The 16,541-nt window shown below is 37.7% G+C and overlaps 1 protein-coding gene across 1 annotated transcript in view; it reads left to right on the top strand.

The window, feature by feature from the left end:
- The first annotated feature begins 6,978 nt into the window (after window positions 1-6,978).
- Window positions 6,979-16,541, top strand: part of Mroh9 (maestro heat like repeat family member 9) — a 49,307-nt gene continuing 39,744 nt past the window's right edge. The window contains exons 1-6 of the mRNA XM_090340466.1: window positions 6,979-7,099; window positions 7,684-7,742; window positions 10,172-10,215; window positions 13,546-13,625; window positions 14,197-14,332; window positions 14,755-14,841. Of these exons, the coding sequence (XP_090196592.1) occupies window positions 7,718-7,742; window positions 10,172-10,215; window positions 13,546-13,625; window positions 14,197-14,332; window positions 14,755-14,841 (372 nt within the window). The 5' untranslated portion in view covers window positions 6,979-7,099; window positions 7,684-7,717. The remainder of the gene's footprint in view (window positions 7,100-7,683; window positions 7,743-10,171; window positions 10,216-13,545; window positions 13,626-14,196; window positions 14,333-14,754; window positions 14,842-16,541) is intronic.

The raw sequence follows: 16,541 nt of genomic DNA, 5'->3' as shown, positions 1-16,541 counted from the left end.
TTAAGGAAACTGACCACTTTACCTTTTATCATCAAAGTAAACTAGATCATTCTTATTTTACAGTATCAAGAATCCAGCTCACATATAGGATGAGGCTAAATGAAGGGGCCTCCAAGATATAAAAACAAGAAATATATAAGGTGTGACTGTTGTTCTTAATGTACTATGCTATTTCTCATCTCTTTTGTTGTCCCTTGATGATCTCATATTGTTACAGTATCTTACCTTGTTATCTGATATATTGTATATATGCTTATTTGTTTATTTGAAATAGGATAGGGAAGGGGGAAAACAAGATGAGGGGAGGGATGGGAGAGGGGAATGGGGACAAAAACATGAGAAAGGGTAGCAATGATTGTTAAATGATGCACCTTCTTTCTGGAGAATATATTGTAACCCTTCTATTAATTACAATAAAAATACATTTAAAAAAGAGTCAAGCTCAAAGATCTTTGCTATAGGAAGAGCATGTTAGTTTAATGAGGAAATAACAGAGCCTACTACCTTTAAGCACACAAAAGAGTTGTGACATTTCTGAGGAAATCAGTCATAAACTGTGGGTTGGATTTATAAGAAAACACAGGAAGTAGGAGTATGGAGATAAATGTATATATATATTTAACTATAATAGCATATATGAATAGGAAGCTGCATGATATATATTAAAAGTTAAGATATGTAAATACATGTATAAGAGTATAGAACTGGGGCCGGGAATTTGGCCTAGTGGTAGAGTGCTTGCCTAGCATGCACGAAGACCCAGGTTTGATTCCTCAGTATCACATACATACAAAAAAGCCGGAAATGGTGCTGAGGCTCAAGTGGTAAAGCTCTAGCCTTGAGAAAGTCCAAGGACAGTGCTCAGGCCCTGAGCTCAAGCCCAGGACTGGCAAAAAAAGAGTATAAAACTAGTATATATCAACAGATGGAACTATATATACATGGCACATATGCATACATATATATAAGCATAATAAAAGCACATGAAAAGCGGATAGAGAAATGAGCACTATAAGGGAGAGGGAAAGTAGGAGAAAATGAGGGAGGGGGTAACACTGCTTGATAAGAAATGTACTCATTACCTTATTTATGTAACTGTAACCCCTCTGTACATCAATATAATAAAATTTTTTAAATAAAATAATAAATTTTGTGAAAATCCTGATTATTGAAACATCAGTCATTTTGCATATAGGAAATTTTAAAAACAACTTAGTAAAATAAAAAATGAAATCAAAAGAAAGGCTCACTAGAAGAAAATACATAAATAGGTTACATGGTTACATATTGGGAGTTGGAGTGAAATGTTTCTTTCTAGTAGAAGAGGGTGAGAGTGCCCTCTTGTGGGCAGGATCTCCCATCTTTTAACTGAGTGTTCTCATCCCTCATCCCCTTCCAGGACTAGATAGTGCTGGTTGTATTACATAAGGTAGCCCCTCCCCCCCCAAAAAAAACGCTCAGGAGGCATACATGAGAAAGGGTATCAATGTCAATGTGTGAGAAGTATGGCACCTACTACCTGGCGAACATAACTGTAACCCCTCTATACGTTATCCTGACAATAAAAAAAAAAATCAGGAGGCACGAATAAGTATATTTCTAAAAGCTTGAGTGTACCAGAAACATTGCTAACATTAAATTTCATTTAGTGACATTGGTCATGATTCAGTTCGAATCATGTTTGCCTACGAGTAACAAAGGCTTAAAATAACAGGTTAGATACTGATCTCCCATGTGCAAGCAGGGAGTCTGGAGGTTGAGAAATGCAATCTATCCTTAATGTGTGTGCTCTTATCTTAAAATATGGGATTCAATTTCTAGAGGAAAAAGAAAATAACACACCATCTAATACATTACCTTCATTTAAGGGAATGGAAGTTGGTGGAAAATAGTCAGCTGGAAGAAAATGCCTAGCTTATGCCTTGGCGATTGCAGGCGAATGTCCCTAGAGAAGGATTTGCATACCTCAACAGTGGCACTCCAAGGAAGAAATGTCTCCTTCTCTTCCCTCCCATCCCAAGCAAGGGAGAGGATTGCTGTGTATCCTACCTAGATGCTGCCTGATTGTAGCCAGCCCTAGCTTGAAAAAAGAATGGTGAGTTTGAGTGCCAAGCATCATGTTACTCTATGAAACTGGAAAGTTTAAAAAAAATGTTCTAGTAGTGGTTCAAGTTGGTAGCACCCTAGCTTTGAACATAAAAGCTGAAGGATAGGCCGGGAGTTTGGCCTAGTGGTAGAGTGCTTGCCTAGCATGCACGAAGACCTGGGTTTATTTCCTGGGTACCACATACATAGAAAAAGCCAGAAGTGGTGCTGAGGCTCAAGTGGTAGAGCTCTAGCCTTGAGAAAGTCCAAGGACAGTGCTCAGGCCCTGAATTCAAGCCCAGGACTGGCAAATAAATAAATAAATAAAAGCTGAAGGAAATCACCAAGGCTCTGAGTTGAAGCCCCATGACCAAAAAAATGAATAGAGAGGGGTGGGGAAAGAAGGGAGTAAGGGAAGGAAGGAAGGGGTAAGGAAGGAAGGAAGGGAAGGAGGGAGGGGGAAGGGAGGATTATCTATGTAGAGGCAAGTTTCTTTCCTTTGACTCATTCCATTCATTCAACAAAAATACATTAAACTCATATCAGTGGTGGTTTTTCAATAAACATACAAAAGGAAAAACAAAGCAAGTGGTAGAAATGGATGTTTTAAATTTTTCATATCGACATTTTCACAGTCTAAAGAAGATTCAAATCATGTAACTCATTACCACCTATCTAAAAGTTTTGGGGGCCAGGAGTTTGGCTTAGTGGTAGAGTGCTTGCCTTGCATGCACAAAGACCCAGTTTTGATTCCTCGGTACCACATACATAGAATAAAGTGAGAAGTGGTGCTGAGGCTCAAGTGGTAGAGCTCTAGCTTTGAGAAAATCCAAAGACAGTGCCCTGAGCTTAAGCCCAGGACTGGCCAAAAAAAAAAAAAAAGTTTTGGAATTTTAGACATAATTCCCAAAAGGAATTCTTGCAATTTTAACCCTATTTTAGTAACAGAGTCATCATTATGTCATAGTTCTTGAATTTTTTGTTTAGTTTTTTTTTTTCTTTTAAAACTGATTTCAATCGGCGCCGGGAGTTTGGCCTAGTGGTTAAAGTGCTTGCCTAGCATGCCTGAAGAGCTGGGTTCGATTCCTTGGTACCACATACATAGAAAAAAGCTGGAAGTGGTGCTGAGGCTCAAGTGGTAGAGCTCTAGCCTTGAGAAAGTCCAAGGACAGTGCTCAGGCCCTGAGCTCAAGCCCAGGACTGGCAAAAAAAAAAACCTGATTTCAATCACTACCCAATATAGATACATAACACAGTGAGTCTAAAACCATCAAGTGTGGGCTCTGAGATGTTTTTTGTTTTGTTTTGTTTTGCATTGTGTCCAATAAGGGCAGAAAATTTGATAATTCCCCATTTCCATTATGGATTCCTTCTCGGTTCCTCTCTTTTAAGTCTGTACAAAGCATGCAAGATTTATCTTGAGTGACACCTACTGGCCCCATGTTATAATGAGGGCACGTTGGCTTTGATGGTTTCTAACAGGTTGGGTTGGGTAGGCTAGTGGTTAAAGAGTCATATGAGAATAATTACTTCTTATCAGAGCAATTCAGATTTCCCACTTCCTGCTTGTAAAAGGTGACTGACATTTTGGATTCCCACTTCATCAACCGGATGTCACAAGTCTCTGGAAGAGAAACCGTATGTTCTTTCAAGTGGTTGTGGTTATAAAGCAGCTTCCTTCTCTTTTCTGGAAACGAGAAGGTGTTAAAACCAACACTGGGAAGGATGAGAACCGATGCCAACAGTTTCCAAGTTCTGGCCAGGGAAAAGAAATACAACCGAGATTTTCAGATATGAAGAAGCCATGATTCACATTTCTTTGTCTAGCTCAAAGTTCTTTTTAAAAGCAAAAATGAAAACCAGAATGTGACATTCCACGTATTTGGAAGCCATTTCAAAACCATTGCATGACAGACCCTACTGTGGTCAAGCAGTTGTTTGTCTTACTCGTTTACCTCTTATTTCTACCCACAGATCATCAAAGATTGGTCAGACAAAGAAGTTCCCAGTGAAGAGAGGGAGCCAATTCATTTTAACTTTCTTCTCAAAGTTTAAATGCCGAAACAATATACCAAATAGTCATGCTTCAAGAATTTCTTAAATTTAAAAAATCATGGAAAAATTTGATCTCATATTTTCTCCTTTATCCCTGTCTCCATTCCTCTACACTATCATTTGTGTAGTATGTGTCTTCATAGTCTCTTTTTTTTTGCCAGTCCTGGGCTTGAGCTCAGGGCCTGAGCACTATCCTTGGGCTTTCTCAAGGCTAGAGCTCTACCACTTGAGCCTCAGCACCACTACAGGCTTTTTTTTTCTATATATGTGGTACCAAGGAATCGAACCCAGATCTTTGTGCATGCAAGGCAAGCACTCTACCTCTAGGCCAAACTCCTGGCCCCCATAGTTTATTTTTTAAATTATGTACTTCATATCAAAATACTTTCTGCCAGGTGATACTGGCACATACTTGTGATCCTAGTTTCTCAAGTAGCTGAGAGTTGAGGATTTCAGTTTGAAACCAACTGGAGCAGGAAAGTCTGTGAGACTCTTCCTCTAATCAACCACCAGAAAGCTAGAAATGGATCCATGGCCAAGTGATAGAGCACTAGCCTTGAGCATAAAAGCTCAAGGACAGCACCCTGACCCTAATTTCAAGCCCTAGGATCAATATATACACACTAAACACTACTTTACCCCCATAATATTATTCACTGCATCAGCATTACTTTCTTGTAAGTACATGAAATTATGCAGGTATCATTTGTACAAGTATGTATTTATATAAAACTATACACTTTATTTATTATATACTTCATACTTGCAAATATATTGTGCTCAAATTATATTTATATTATATAAGCATAGTATATAGTATTCTACTCTTTTTATTATTGTAATAACATATAGAGGGTTTTCAGTTACATTCATCAAGTAATGAGTACATTACTTCTCAAACCTTGATACCCCCTCTTTTTCCCTCTCCCCAACCCCTCCCTATAGTATCCTTAAAAGTATGTTTTCATATTCTATACTTGATATAATTATATAAGTATCATTTACTTGTAAGAATTGTTCTACAATTTACTGCTCTTAGCAATTAATTTCCAATAGCTATTTATGTTTAAATATATAATTTGTATAAAGCATAATCTTATATAATTTCAGTTCTTACTTCCAAATTCCATTGTGTGAAGAGAGATCACAGTTTGACTATTCTCACACTGTTTAGAACTTTTTCCTATCAAAATTAATGTTCTGGATGCACTTTGAAATGGTATGCTAGGGCACTCTAAAATTCTGCTCATTTATAAAAAGCAATGGGAATAGAAGCAGTATTGTCAGAATCACCTTCATCAGAATTCAAGACATGAAAGATAGAAATAATATGAAGCATGTTTACTTATGATCATTCAAACATCAATAACCACCTAACCATAAGTAGCTGTGAACACCCACAGAATAACCACAATCAGAGAAGGTTCCCAGAAAAGGTATTGTGATTTGGCACTGCTCGCTAAGTGCACCAGTCACAGGCTTGCTTTATCTGATCTCTCACAGAGTTCATTCAGTGCAGCTTTATTTCCAAAGCACTTCTGGAAATTTCAGTGGCAATTTTTCACTTTGTATTTGTCTTGGGTTGTAATACCAACTGTGGCAAGTGAGTAGCTAACCAAACCACGTAAGAGGAAAATTAGGGGAATGAGATGGCTCTGAAAGTTCTGCTCTGTTTCTGAAAATCTAGAAGACTATGGGCACACACAAGGACCTGTATAAGCCAGGCAAATACTTGAGAAGGTCTTAATCTCTCTTTCAGCCAGAACTTTTAAGTGCTGAAGACATTCCAGCTCTCTCTCTCTCTCCCTCCCTCCCTCCTTCCCTCCTCCCCCCCTCTCTCTCTTCTCTCATATGAAGGAGGAAGAAGACAGAATTCAGTTCTTGGACTTTGAACAAGGTAAGTACAGTGAAAGTAAGTACAAGACAAGGTACAGTGAAATCCGTGAATAAGCCGAGATTCAGGTCCTACCCCTAAGCTAGACTCGGTGCACTAAGCATTGGTATTTAATCTGGCTTGTCTTCATCCCTCCACAGACCTCAGTACAGTGTGACAAAGTCATCCAAGATGGGGAGATTGTGAGAGAAGTAAGCCAACACAGAATTTTATCTGGAAACTCAGTATTTAGCTCACTGTGGCGAAACTCAACATAAGTCAAACAAAACCCAGCAGCCTTTATCCCTGGGCCAGTTCCCATGGTCAGAGTCTCTCAATACCTTCCTCAACACCAGGCATAGACATGTCCACCAATAGGACAGACTCTTGTCTCAGGCTGCATCACCCCCAGCTGTGGAATAGAACTAGGGCATACCATAGAGATTGGATGTGGCTCTGAGCTGGGATGCTTCTGTAAAACCCAGCGTCCTGTCCGCCTTGGTAGTCAGAGAATGCTGTAATGCAAATCCTTCCACGTGTCTCTCAGTGCAAAGATTGTGCAGATGTTTCTAAAAATCTTTAAACTTCCCATTTGAGTATGAGAACATTAAAATTCCTTTTTTATCCTGTTTTTTATATTGAAAATGATCCATGTTCGTTATTTTTGTATTATTTTAGTTTTGTTTATCAGCTATGAAATACTTCATTGGTTTCCATTAACTCAGAAGAGACTTAATATCTATTTCTATATTTACTAGCCACTCAATCATCTTGGAAATTTCTATCAAATCCTTTGTCCAACTTCTATTCAGAGCTAGCTTTCAATGTCAGAGACAAAGGAAGCTGCCTCAATTGGGAATTGGCAGTTATATGAATGTGTCAGTACATTCTAGCCAGGTGCCACATCCCTTCCAGAATGGAACCTTTGAAACATATATGGTTGCTATGGCAAGTGATAACACAGCAAAGGATTCTTTCTCATCCCTGAGAACCAGTCAACGTATTTTTAACTTTGGATAAGAGGCAACACCAAAGTTTCTCTTCACTACTTCATCTTATCAAAAGTTACAAAGAAATTACAGACAAGTAAGTGGTTGTTCCCATATGAATCCTTCAGGTTATCTCTAATCCTGATTACTTTCTAATTAGTATAAACCTTGGACTCCCCTAGCAGAGATTTACAGTAGGGCAAAACCTAGATACATAAGGCCATATAGGATGAGGCTAAATGAAAGGACCTCCAGGATATGGAAACAAGAGCCATATAATGAGTGATTGTTGTTCTTAATGTACTATGTTATTCCTCATCTCTTTTGTTGTCTTTTGGTTATCTCATATTGTTATAGTATCTTACCTTGTTATCTGGTATATGGTATGTACATTTATTTGTTCATTTGAAATAGGAAAGGGAAGGGGGAAAAACAAGATGAGGGGAGTGGGAGGGGGAGGGAAATGGGGACAAAAACATGAGGAGTATCAATATTTGTGAAGCAATGCACCTTCTATCTGATGAATATACTTGTAACACCTCTATTAATCACAATAAAAAATATAAAAAGAAAAAAATTAATATAATCTCACATCAAGTTAAATAGCAGCATCAAAATAGAATAAAACAGAACTCTTAAAAATGACTCCTTTGTGTAGTAATATGTAACCCTCTTTTGTAGCATTGGTAGAAGACTTTAATTTATCTCTATCATCATGTCCTTAAGGAGTTCAAGAACAGGTAAGGTTTGAAGGTATTCTAGACAGAGAAAGAGGCATAAGTGTCCATGTGTGTGTGTGTGTGAGAGAGAGGAAGAGAGAGAGAAAGAGAGAGAGAGAGAGAGAGAGAGAGAGAGAGAGAGAGAGAGAGAGAAACAAACCTATATCTCAACCTCTATCCATGAAACTAGGAATATATACTTTTATCTCTAATATTCTTTGAAAAAAGTAATCATATATTAGGCTATAAATATCTGTATAAATTTCAAAGATATACAGAGAAGAAATATGCTCTTATTGTAATGCCAAAAAATAGCAACTAACAATTTTAATGGATATAATTCATTTTATGCTCTAATAATTGTCTCTTTTCTAATAATACCCTCTGCAGAGATTTGGATTTCTGTTTATCACATTAAGATATTAGTTATATATAGTATTAACAATTGTGATAGACTAAACATAGAGCTCCCCTATGATCCAGCAATTCCACTACTTGGCATTTACCCAATCATCCAGAAACAAGGTCATACTAAAGCCAATAGCACAACGATGTTTGTTGCAGCACTATTTACATAGCAAATACATAGAACCAACCCAGATGCCCCTCAGTAGATGATTGGAGCAACAAGATGTGGTATTTATACACAATGGAATTCTATGCTGCCATAGAAAGAACAGTATCACCCCATTTGTAAGGAAATGGAAAGACTTAGAAAAAAATCATATTAAATGAAGTAAGCCAGACTCAAAGGAACATAGGCTCAATGGTTTCCCTCATTTGTCATAATTAGTATAAACCTTGGACTCCCTTAGCAGAGATTTATAATAGGGAAAAAAACCTAGATACATAAGGCCATATAGAATGAGGCTAAATGAAAGGACCTCCAGGATATGCAGACAAGAGCCATATAATGTATGGTTGTTGTTCTTAATATACTATGTTATTTCTCATCTCTTTTGTTGTCTTTTGGTTATCTCCTATCATACAGTATCTTACCTTGTTATCTGGTATATTGTATTTACATTTATTTGTTTATTTGTAATAGGAAAGGGAAGAGGGAAAAAATGAGGGGAGTTGGAGGGGGAGGGAAATGGGGACAAAAACATGAGAAGGAGTATCAATGTATGTGAAGTAATGCACCTTCTATCTGGCAAATATAACTGTAACCCTTCTAGTAATTACAGTTAAAAAAGAAGAAAAAAGAATAGATTTGAAATCTTAACAGGAAAGCTTGTCTGACTGAAGCCTTCCCTGACTTGCCTGTGGTCTCCCCAGCTTGTCTGAGGCTGAACCCAACTCCCACACCCATGTTCTTTTCCTCCTCCATGTCATTTGACATCCTAATCCTGCATATATTAATGTAAATATATTCTATATTAATAATACATATCTAATATCTTAATGTGATAAACAGAAATCCAACTCTCTGCAGAGGGTAATATATAGTACATCTGTACCTTTCTCACATTCTTTTAGTCTTCCTCTGAGACCCAGAGCCATGAATACAAATGCTTTATTGAAACTAAACATATGGTACATATGAGGAGATGTAATAATTGGGAACTCATGCTACTGGTAGCAGTTCCTTGGCTGGTTGAGGCAGCTCAGTGGTTGAGCCGAGTCTGTCTCGCCTACAGGTGAGACCACTCCAACTTTGAGACTTGACGCTGATTGTTTTGGATTTCTATGATTATTAAATTCAAGTCTGAGTGGTCAAAAAAGAAAAGCCTGCCTCACTATCTCTTGATCTTTCTACAAGACATCCATATTGTGGAATCCTTCTCAACCAACTGCAGCCCCTCTCCCCTCGCCCCTGAGTGAATGCCATCATTTATTTGCTTGAGACGCATACTGCTTTGCATCTTTTCTTTCTCATTTAGGGCTTTATGGGTTTTTTTCTCTTTACCACCAGAGGGCAAAGAGGGTGATTTTTCCTTGTTATGTTCATGAAGTATGCAGTACAGTATTGTCTTGGATTTCAAAAGTATCTTGAACTTCTTAAACAACGTTAAATGAATAAGTAAACTTCCTCTTGTAGCAATTAATGTTGACAATTTACTGTAGGTTCTCTTTCAATGAACTACTATCCTCTGGAACAAATGTTGTTTGGCTTCTAAGGGCCAGGCCTGGTGGTGTATGCTTATAATCTCATCTGCTTAGGAGATGGATGTATGAGGACAGCAGTTGAAAGTAGACCCAAGGGAAAAGTAAGAGATTCTACCTGAGAAATAAACTAAAAGCAAAATGAACTGGATACGTGTCTCAAGGGAAAGAGCACTTGCTAGGCCTGGGGACCTGAGTTCAGCCTCAAGTATCCTCAAAATAAATAAATACATACGCTAATAACAGTTATGCTTGCCTCGGATTTAGGAATAAGATCTGACTAAGGTGATGAGAGATGTGCTCAATGCTTTTGAATAATGCCCCTCTTTATTTCTGGCTGTTAGGTCACCTCCAGTCTCTGTCCTCCTGTGTGAAATGGCATCGCATGGTATGTGATATTCTATGAAGACATTAGTGCAGTTGAAGTCGTTTAGGAGACTCTGTTCACCATTTCTATTACAAAGGTTTACAATTGTGTACAATTAGCATTTAAATTACAGGAGGGGATAAAAGGTAATGTGGCTGAAAATTATTTTTCCCTTGTCCTCCTATGCAGCATTTCTTTGTAACTCAACTCCTTAGAAATGACTTTCAGCTAGCCTGGGCAATGGTGGTCCCTGTGCAATCCTACCAAAAAAGAGGCCAAGATAGGAGGGATTACAGCTGGAGGCCAGACCAGGCAAAAGAGTTTTCAAGACCCCACCCAACAGAAAAAGAGGAGCATGCTGGCACATTCTTACCATCCTACTTGTGGCAAGAAGTCTTGGTAGGAGAATCAAGGAACAAACTTGACTTAGGAGAAAACTGAAACTACTATCTCTAAAAGTACCAGACCAAAACTGGTTGGAGGCATGGCTCAAGTAATACTAATGCTTGCCTAACAAGTACAGAGCCCTGAGTTCAAATCCAAGTACCGTTCAAATAAATGGCCTTCATCAAAAGGCTTGCCTCCCTTTTTCCCTCACCTTACCCTCCATCTCTTGATCTTTCTATAAGGCATCCACACCATGGAATCTTTCTCAACCAACTGCAGCCCCTTTCCCCTCACCTGAGTGGATGTCATCATTTATTTGCTTGAGAGACCCATAATAATTTGCCTCTTTCCTTTCTCATTTAGGGCTTTCTGGGTCTTCAGATAATTTTTCGCTTTACCACCAGAGGGCAGAGAGACTGGTTTTTCATTGTTATGTTCATGAAGTGTACAGTACAGTATTGTCTTGGTTTTCAAAAGTGTGTTGAACTTCTTAAAAAACATTATTGTTCTTTTTACTTCCAAGTCCAAATTAACATATAACACAGGAGAAGGCTGTCATACAATATATAATCCTTTATGTTCAGAAAGAGGAATGGGCCAACTGATTTTTTCTTTCATATATTTTTATTGTAATTAATTGAAGGGTTACATTATATTCAGATAGAAGGTGCATTACTTCACAAACATTGATAACCTTTCTCATGTCTTGGTCCCCATCCAACTGATTATTAAAACATACAGCACATGACAGAGATCTATACTTATAACTCCCAGCTTTGCAAAAGTCTATAGGTAAGAGGATTAAAGTGTGAGGCTCAGCTTAAACTCCACCTTGCAAATACAAGCCAAAAATGTAGGATGTGGCTCATGTGGTAAAGTAACAACTGAGTGAATAAGCTCAAGGCTGAGGGAGGGTGGCGAGAGGTATTTTACAGGGAGTTTTGACATGATCCTAGATCAAAGTCATGAACAATGATAACAGCTGATGGTCCAGTTGAAATTTTCCAGCCATGACATAATTGTCAATAAATTCAGCCACTTTCAGAGTTCTTTTAGCTTCCCCTGTTTTCTAGTCTGAACCACACAGTTTAAGCTGAGAATGTTTCATGTATATAATTGCAGAACTATGAGGCCAATGAATTTAGTATTTCAAGTGAAGTATGACATTTGCTATCTCTTTTTTTGCCAGTCCTGGGCTTGAGCTCAGGGCCTGAACACCGTCCTTGGACTTTCTCAAGGCTAGAGCTCTACCACTTGAGCCACAGCACCACTTCCAGAGTTTTTCTACGTCTGTATACGGAGGAATTGAACTTGGGTCTTTGTTCATGCTAGGCAAGCTTTCTATCACTAGGCCAAACTACCGGCCCCTGCTATCTCTTTTATTCAAAAGTTCTTATTAAGCATATAGGATATGTTGAATGCTATGTTGTTCATAATAAAATCACTTCTCACACAAGAAAAACTTGGATTCCAAGTTCCCTGGAGATAAAGGAGCAGCACAGAGAAGGAATGTTTTCAAGGCGGCATCCAGTGGCAAACATTTGCTCATATGAGGGAATGAGTCCTCTTAGAAATCTGTATAATGTTTCAGTCCTACAAGAAAACTTGGAGCTTTATTTATGAACTAGAGTTGAGAATATCAATGAAAAGTTGTCCCCATACAACAAAGTGACATTGAAATAAAGGCTTAGATGGACAAGAGTGGGCATGGAACTTTAAAAGCTATTCTATCACGGTCTCTCCAGTAATTTAGGATGTATTTTATAGAGATTTGGCATGCATATACATCATGACCACAGTCAAATTTACAAACACATCCATCATCACATGTAGTTTATCACTGTGTGTGTGTGTGTGTGGTGTGTGTGTGTGTGTGTGTGTGTGTGTGTGTGTGTGTGTGTGTGGTGGTGTGAAAAGGATATGTAAGATTTACTCTCGGGGAATTTAAAATAGTTATTACCCTAAACAATAGAGTAATGCAGAGGGATTAATGCAGCCACATAGTACATTAGATCTCCATAAGTTATTCATCTTATACCCGAAAGCTTGTCACCTCTGGCTAATATTGTTCACTTCCCTCCTCCTGCCACAATCCCTGGTATCCACCAATTCTTAACTTCTATGACTTCAGTTATTTTCTTATTTCTCCATTTCACAAATATAAGAAAATACAGTACTTCATTCTGTGCCTAGTTTATTTTACCTGGTACTATGTTCTCTGAGTTCGTACATGTCACAAAAAGAATATCAGGTTATGGCTGAATACTGTATGTGTGTGTGTGTGTTTATGAATATATACAGTACTTAAGTATAAAGTATAATCTACTCAACATGTATATAGCATATATAAGTTCAATCTACTTAACATACCTATAATATAGTATATCAGCAAGAAATATCTTATGCTTATAGGGAAATAGTATATATACATAATGAGTATATATATATACATATATGCTGAGTAGATTATACTTAACTTTTATAGTGAGGTACAAAAATATCCACTCCTGGGGCCGGGAGTTTGGTCTAGTGGTAGAGTGCTTGCCTAGCATGCACGAAGACCTGGGTTCGATTCCTCAGTACCACATACGTAGCAAAAAGCCAGAAGTGGTGCTGTGGCTCAAGTGGTAGAGCCCTAGCCTTGAGAAAAATCCAGGGACCGTGCTCAGGCCCTGAGCCCAAGTGCAGGACTGGAAAACAAACAAACAAACAAACAAAAAAATCCACTCCTGATAAGGAATAGCCCTCACAAAAGTTGTTTGAAAATGCTAATTATACAGTCTCTGGCTGTAAAACGTCATCCAGCTCACACAATACTGTGGATTAAGTTGTAGTTTTTCCAGTCTTTTACCAATTCTTTAGTTTGTAATCTGATCATCATAAATAAGACCTAGTATGCTCTTCTGTGAGTTTCACAAGTCTGCAATCATGTATTCTGTCTGGGCTTCTGTTGACCATACCTAGGAGAGTATAGCAAACAGCCTGCTAGATACATACTCAGACCTGCTGTGTCATCAGTCTATGATCCTGGCCATAAACTCCAGGTATGTGAACTGTCTTGCTCTCTTATCTCACTAATTAACTATCTTTAAAATACTCTATCTTCCTTCAAAGGGAGAAACAATAAAAGTCACTTCAAATCCATCATCCCGTTTTAGCAATTATGATTTCTTTCCCATGTCTTGCCTCTGTCTTTCCTCTATTGCATAAATAAGTGTATTGTCTTCTTAGCTAATGATGGGGAAGGTTTTATCATCAACTGGAAAATGTAAAACTATTAAAATGGGTAATTATAATATCACCAAGTAGAAACACTGTAGCAGCAGCACATTTCAACAGTCTAAACCTTAACATGGAGAGGAAACTTGGCTAAACCCCATAGCCAGTCATAATTTTAGAAGCATAATTCATGGGGAAATAAATTCTGATTTATGAATTATATTTATAAAGACATTTATTCTTTCATATTAAAATCATTGTTGTTAAAAAGAGTTATTTAAAGCCAAATCTGGGCTTCCATTTCTAGTATATACTTTCCTGTCACAGTAGAATCCAATAAAGTTAGGTTACACTCGAATTCTTCCTAATTTAATGATTATACTTTGTTCTTATCAGTTTTGTAGATCCTTTAGTGCAGTTTGAATCTCAGTTGAGCATAATAGAGTCATCATTTAGAAAGGCCTTTGCTATTCCAACTCTTGAAATAGTGAAAACCATGGGGACAAATGCTGGGGACAAGGAGGAACTGGAGGTAAGATTTTTTGTTTCTTAAATCTGGACAAGACATTCCTATATGTCATAGCATACTAGAAGAATGTAGTAGGTCACAAAATTTACTGCCTTCTCCTTCATTTTCTTAGACAAATGGTACTTTCTAGCACTGATCTATACCGTAGGTCATCTTATAAATACTGGATTACGTAGAATTTATAGGAACAAGCTTGTTAAGCTTTTTGTTAATGGTTCATTAGTTAACAAGGACAAGTAGCAACCTACCACCCTTGACTTAGAAGCTAGAAAAGCATTTGCTTGCCTATAGTATTGAATGAGGTCTTACTCAATATAGCTATTTTCCTCTTGTTTTACCTTCAATGCATGGGAAGAATTTAGGACCTCTAGATGCAAGACAGATAGGTAATAATGTCTTTGTTATGTGATTGTTTTATATTTCAGAGTGTGTATATGAGCATCTTCAACATGTATGAGGACACTCTTCTGATTTTAGTATCTAAAGACCTCTACAAACTACAGATCTTAAAGGTGAATGTAAAAGGAACAATCCTACTTACCATAAAGTACTCATGTTTCACTTCTAATTTTTCAAATTTGTATCTCCTCAGCTTAGGAGGCAGAATATGTTTTCCCATACTTCCAATAAAGTAAAATTATTCACCAAATAAAAATCACTTAAATTGAGTTACAAACATATACTTCTCTTTTCCAGTCCTGGAGTTTGAACTTAGTGCCTGGATACTATCATTGAGCTTTCCTCAAGGTTAATGTTCTACTACTTGAGCCACAGCACCTCTTCCAGCTTTTTCTGTGCATACGGTGCCAAGAAATTGAACCTAGGGAATTCTGCATGCTAGGCAAGCACTCTACCCCTAGGCCACACTGTAAGCCCCAAAATATACTTTTGAGGAATAAATCTTAAGAGATGACATCAATAGAAGGCAAAATATGGATGAATGTAATGTGGGGTAGTGAAGAATACTATTGTCCGTAACCACCTACTTATATATCTAAACAACTAGCTGTTCTGCAACAGACACTCTACCCATGCTGCTTCACAATCCCTTTCCCAGGAAAGGAACCCTGTGAATGTTCTATCCTTGTGAGTTCCACTTGCTATGGTTTGCTTATACCCTTTGAAAGTTTATATATTATAATCAATCCCCAGTGCAACAGGTTAATGGAGATATCTTTAGATATCTTGTATATCAACGACATTTCCATCATGAATGGACTGCAAACATTGCTGTGGAAGTAGATACTTTAAAAGAAAGATGAACTTGGCCCCTTCATTTTTCTCTTTCCTTGGCTCTCTGCTCTTCTTCTGCCATGGGTGATGTAGCAAGAAGACCCTCAGCAAAGGAGAGCTCTTATAACCTTGGATTTCATAACTTAACCAAATTGTAAGAAAATAATTCTGTTTTTTTACATATTGCCTAGTCTCAGACATTCTGAAAATGAACTTCAAAACACTATGCCACATAGGAGAAGTCACTGCAACAAGATTTACCTCAAGTCATTGGCATAGATACAATGATGTTAGGATTTAGAACAAATAGAACGTGCGTGTGACAGATTTAAATTAAAATGAGCACAACATTTCTAACCAAGTTGCCTCAAGTAACACAGTTTCTGAGACATATTATTTTTGGGTGATGAATTTGGAGAGGAATGCTGAGATATGTTAAATATGCATTACACTCATAAATTGATATGTTGACTTGAAACTCTGTACAACTATTTAAAGATAACAAAAATAAAATAAAGCTAACAACAAATGAAACTAATATAAAACTAATGAAAGATGATGCCAAGAAAAGGACCATTTTATGATAAGATAAAATTTCAGTTCTCTTTTAAAAATGAAAAGGAGGGGCCGTGAGTTTGGCCTAGTGTTAGAATGCTTGCCTAGCATGCACGAAGATCTGGGTTTGATTCCTCAGTACCACATACATAGAAAAAAGCCAGAAATGGTGCTGTGGCTCAAATGGTAAAGCCCTAGCCTTGAGAACACCCAAGGATAGTGCTCAGGCCCTGAGCCCAAGCCCAGGACTAGCAAAAATAAACGAAGAAGAAAAATGAAAGGAAGTAGATGTTGTGTGGGGTTTTTTTGTTGTTGTTAGGAAAATATGTACTTAGAAAATGGTAGTTATGCTGGGAGTTTGGCCTAGTGGTTAAAGTGCTTGCCTAGCATGCATGAAGACCCGGGTTCGATTCCTCGGTACCAC

Source organism: Megascapheus bottae, chromosome 10 (genome assembly GCF_031878675.1).
Source record: "Megascapheus bottae isolate mThoBot1 chromosome 10, mThoBot2.hap1, whole genome shotgun sequence".
Lineage (NCBI taxonomy): Eukaryota > Metazoa > Chordata > Mammalia > Rodentia > Geomyidae > Megascapheus > Megascapheus bottae.
This window is presented reverse-complemented; position numbering and strand designations above follow the sequence as displayed.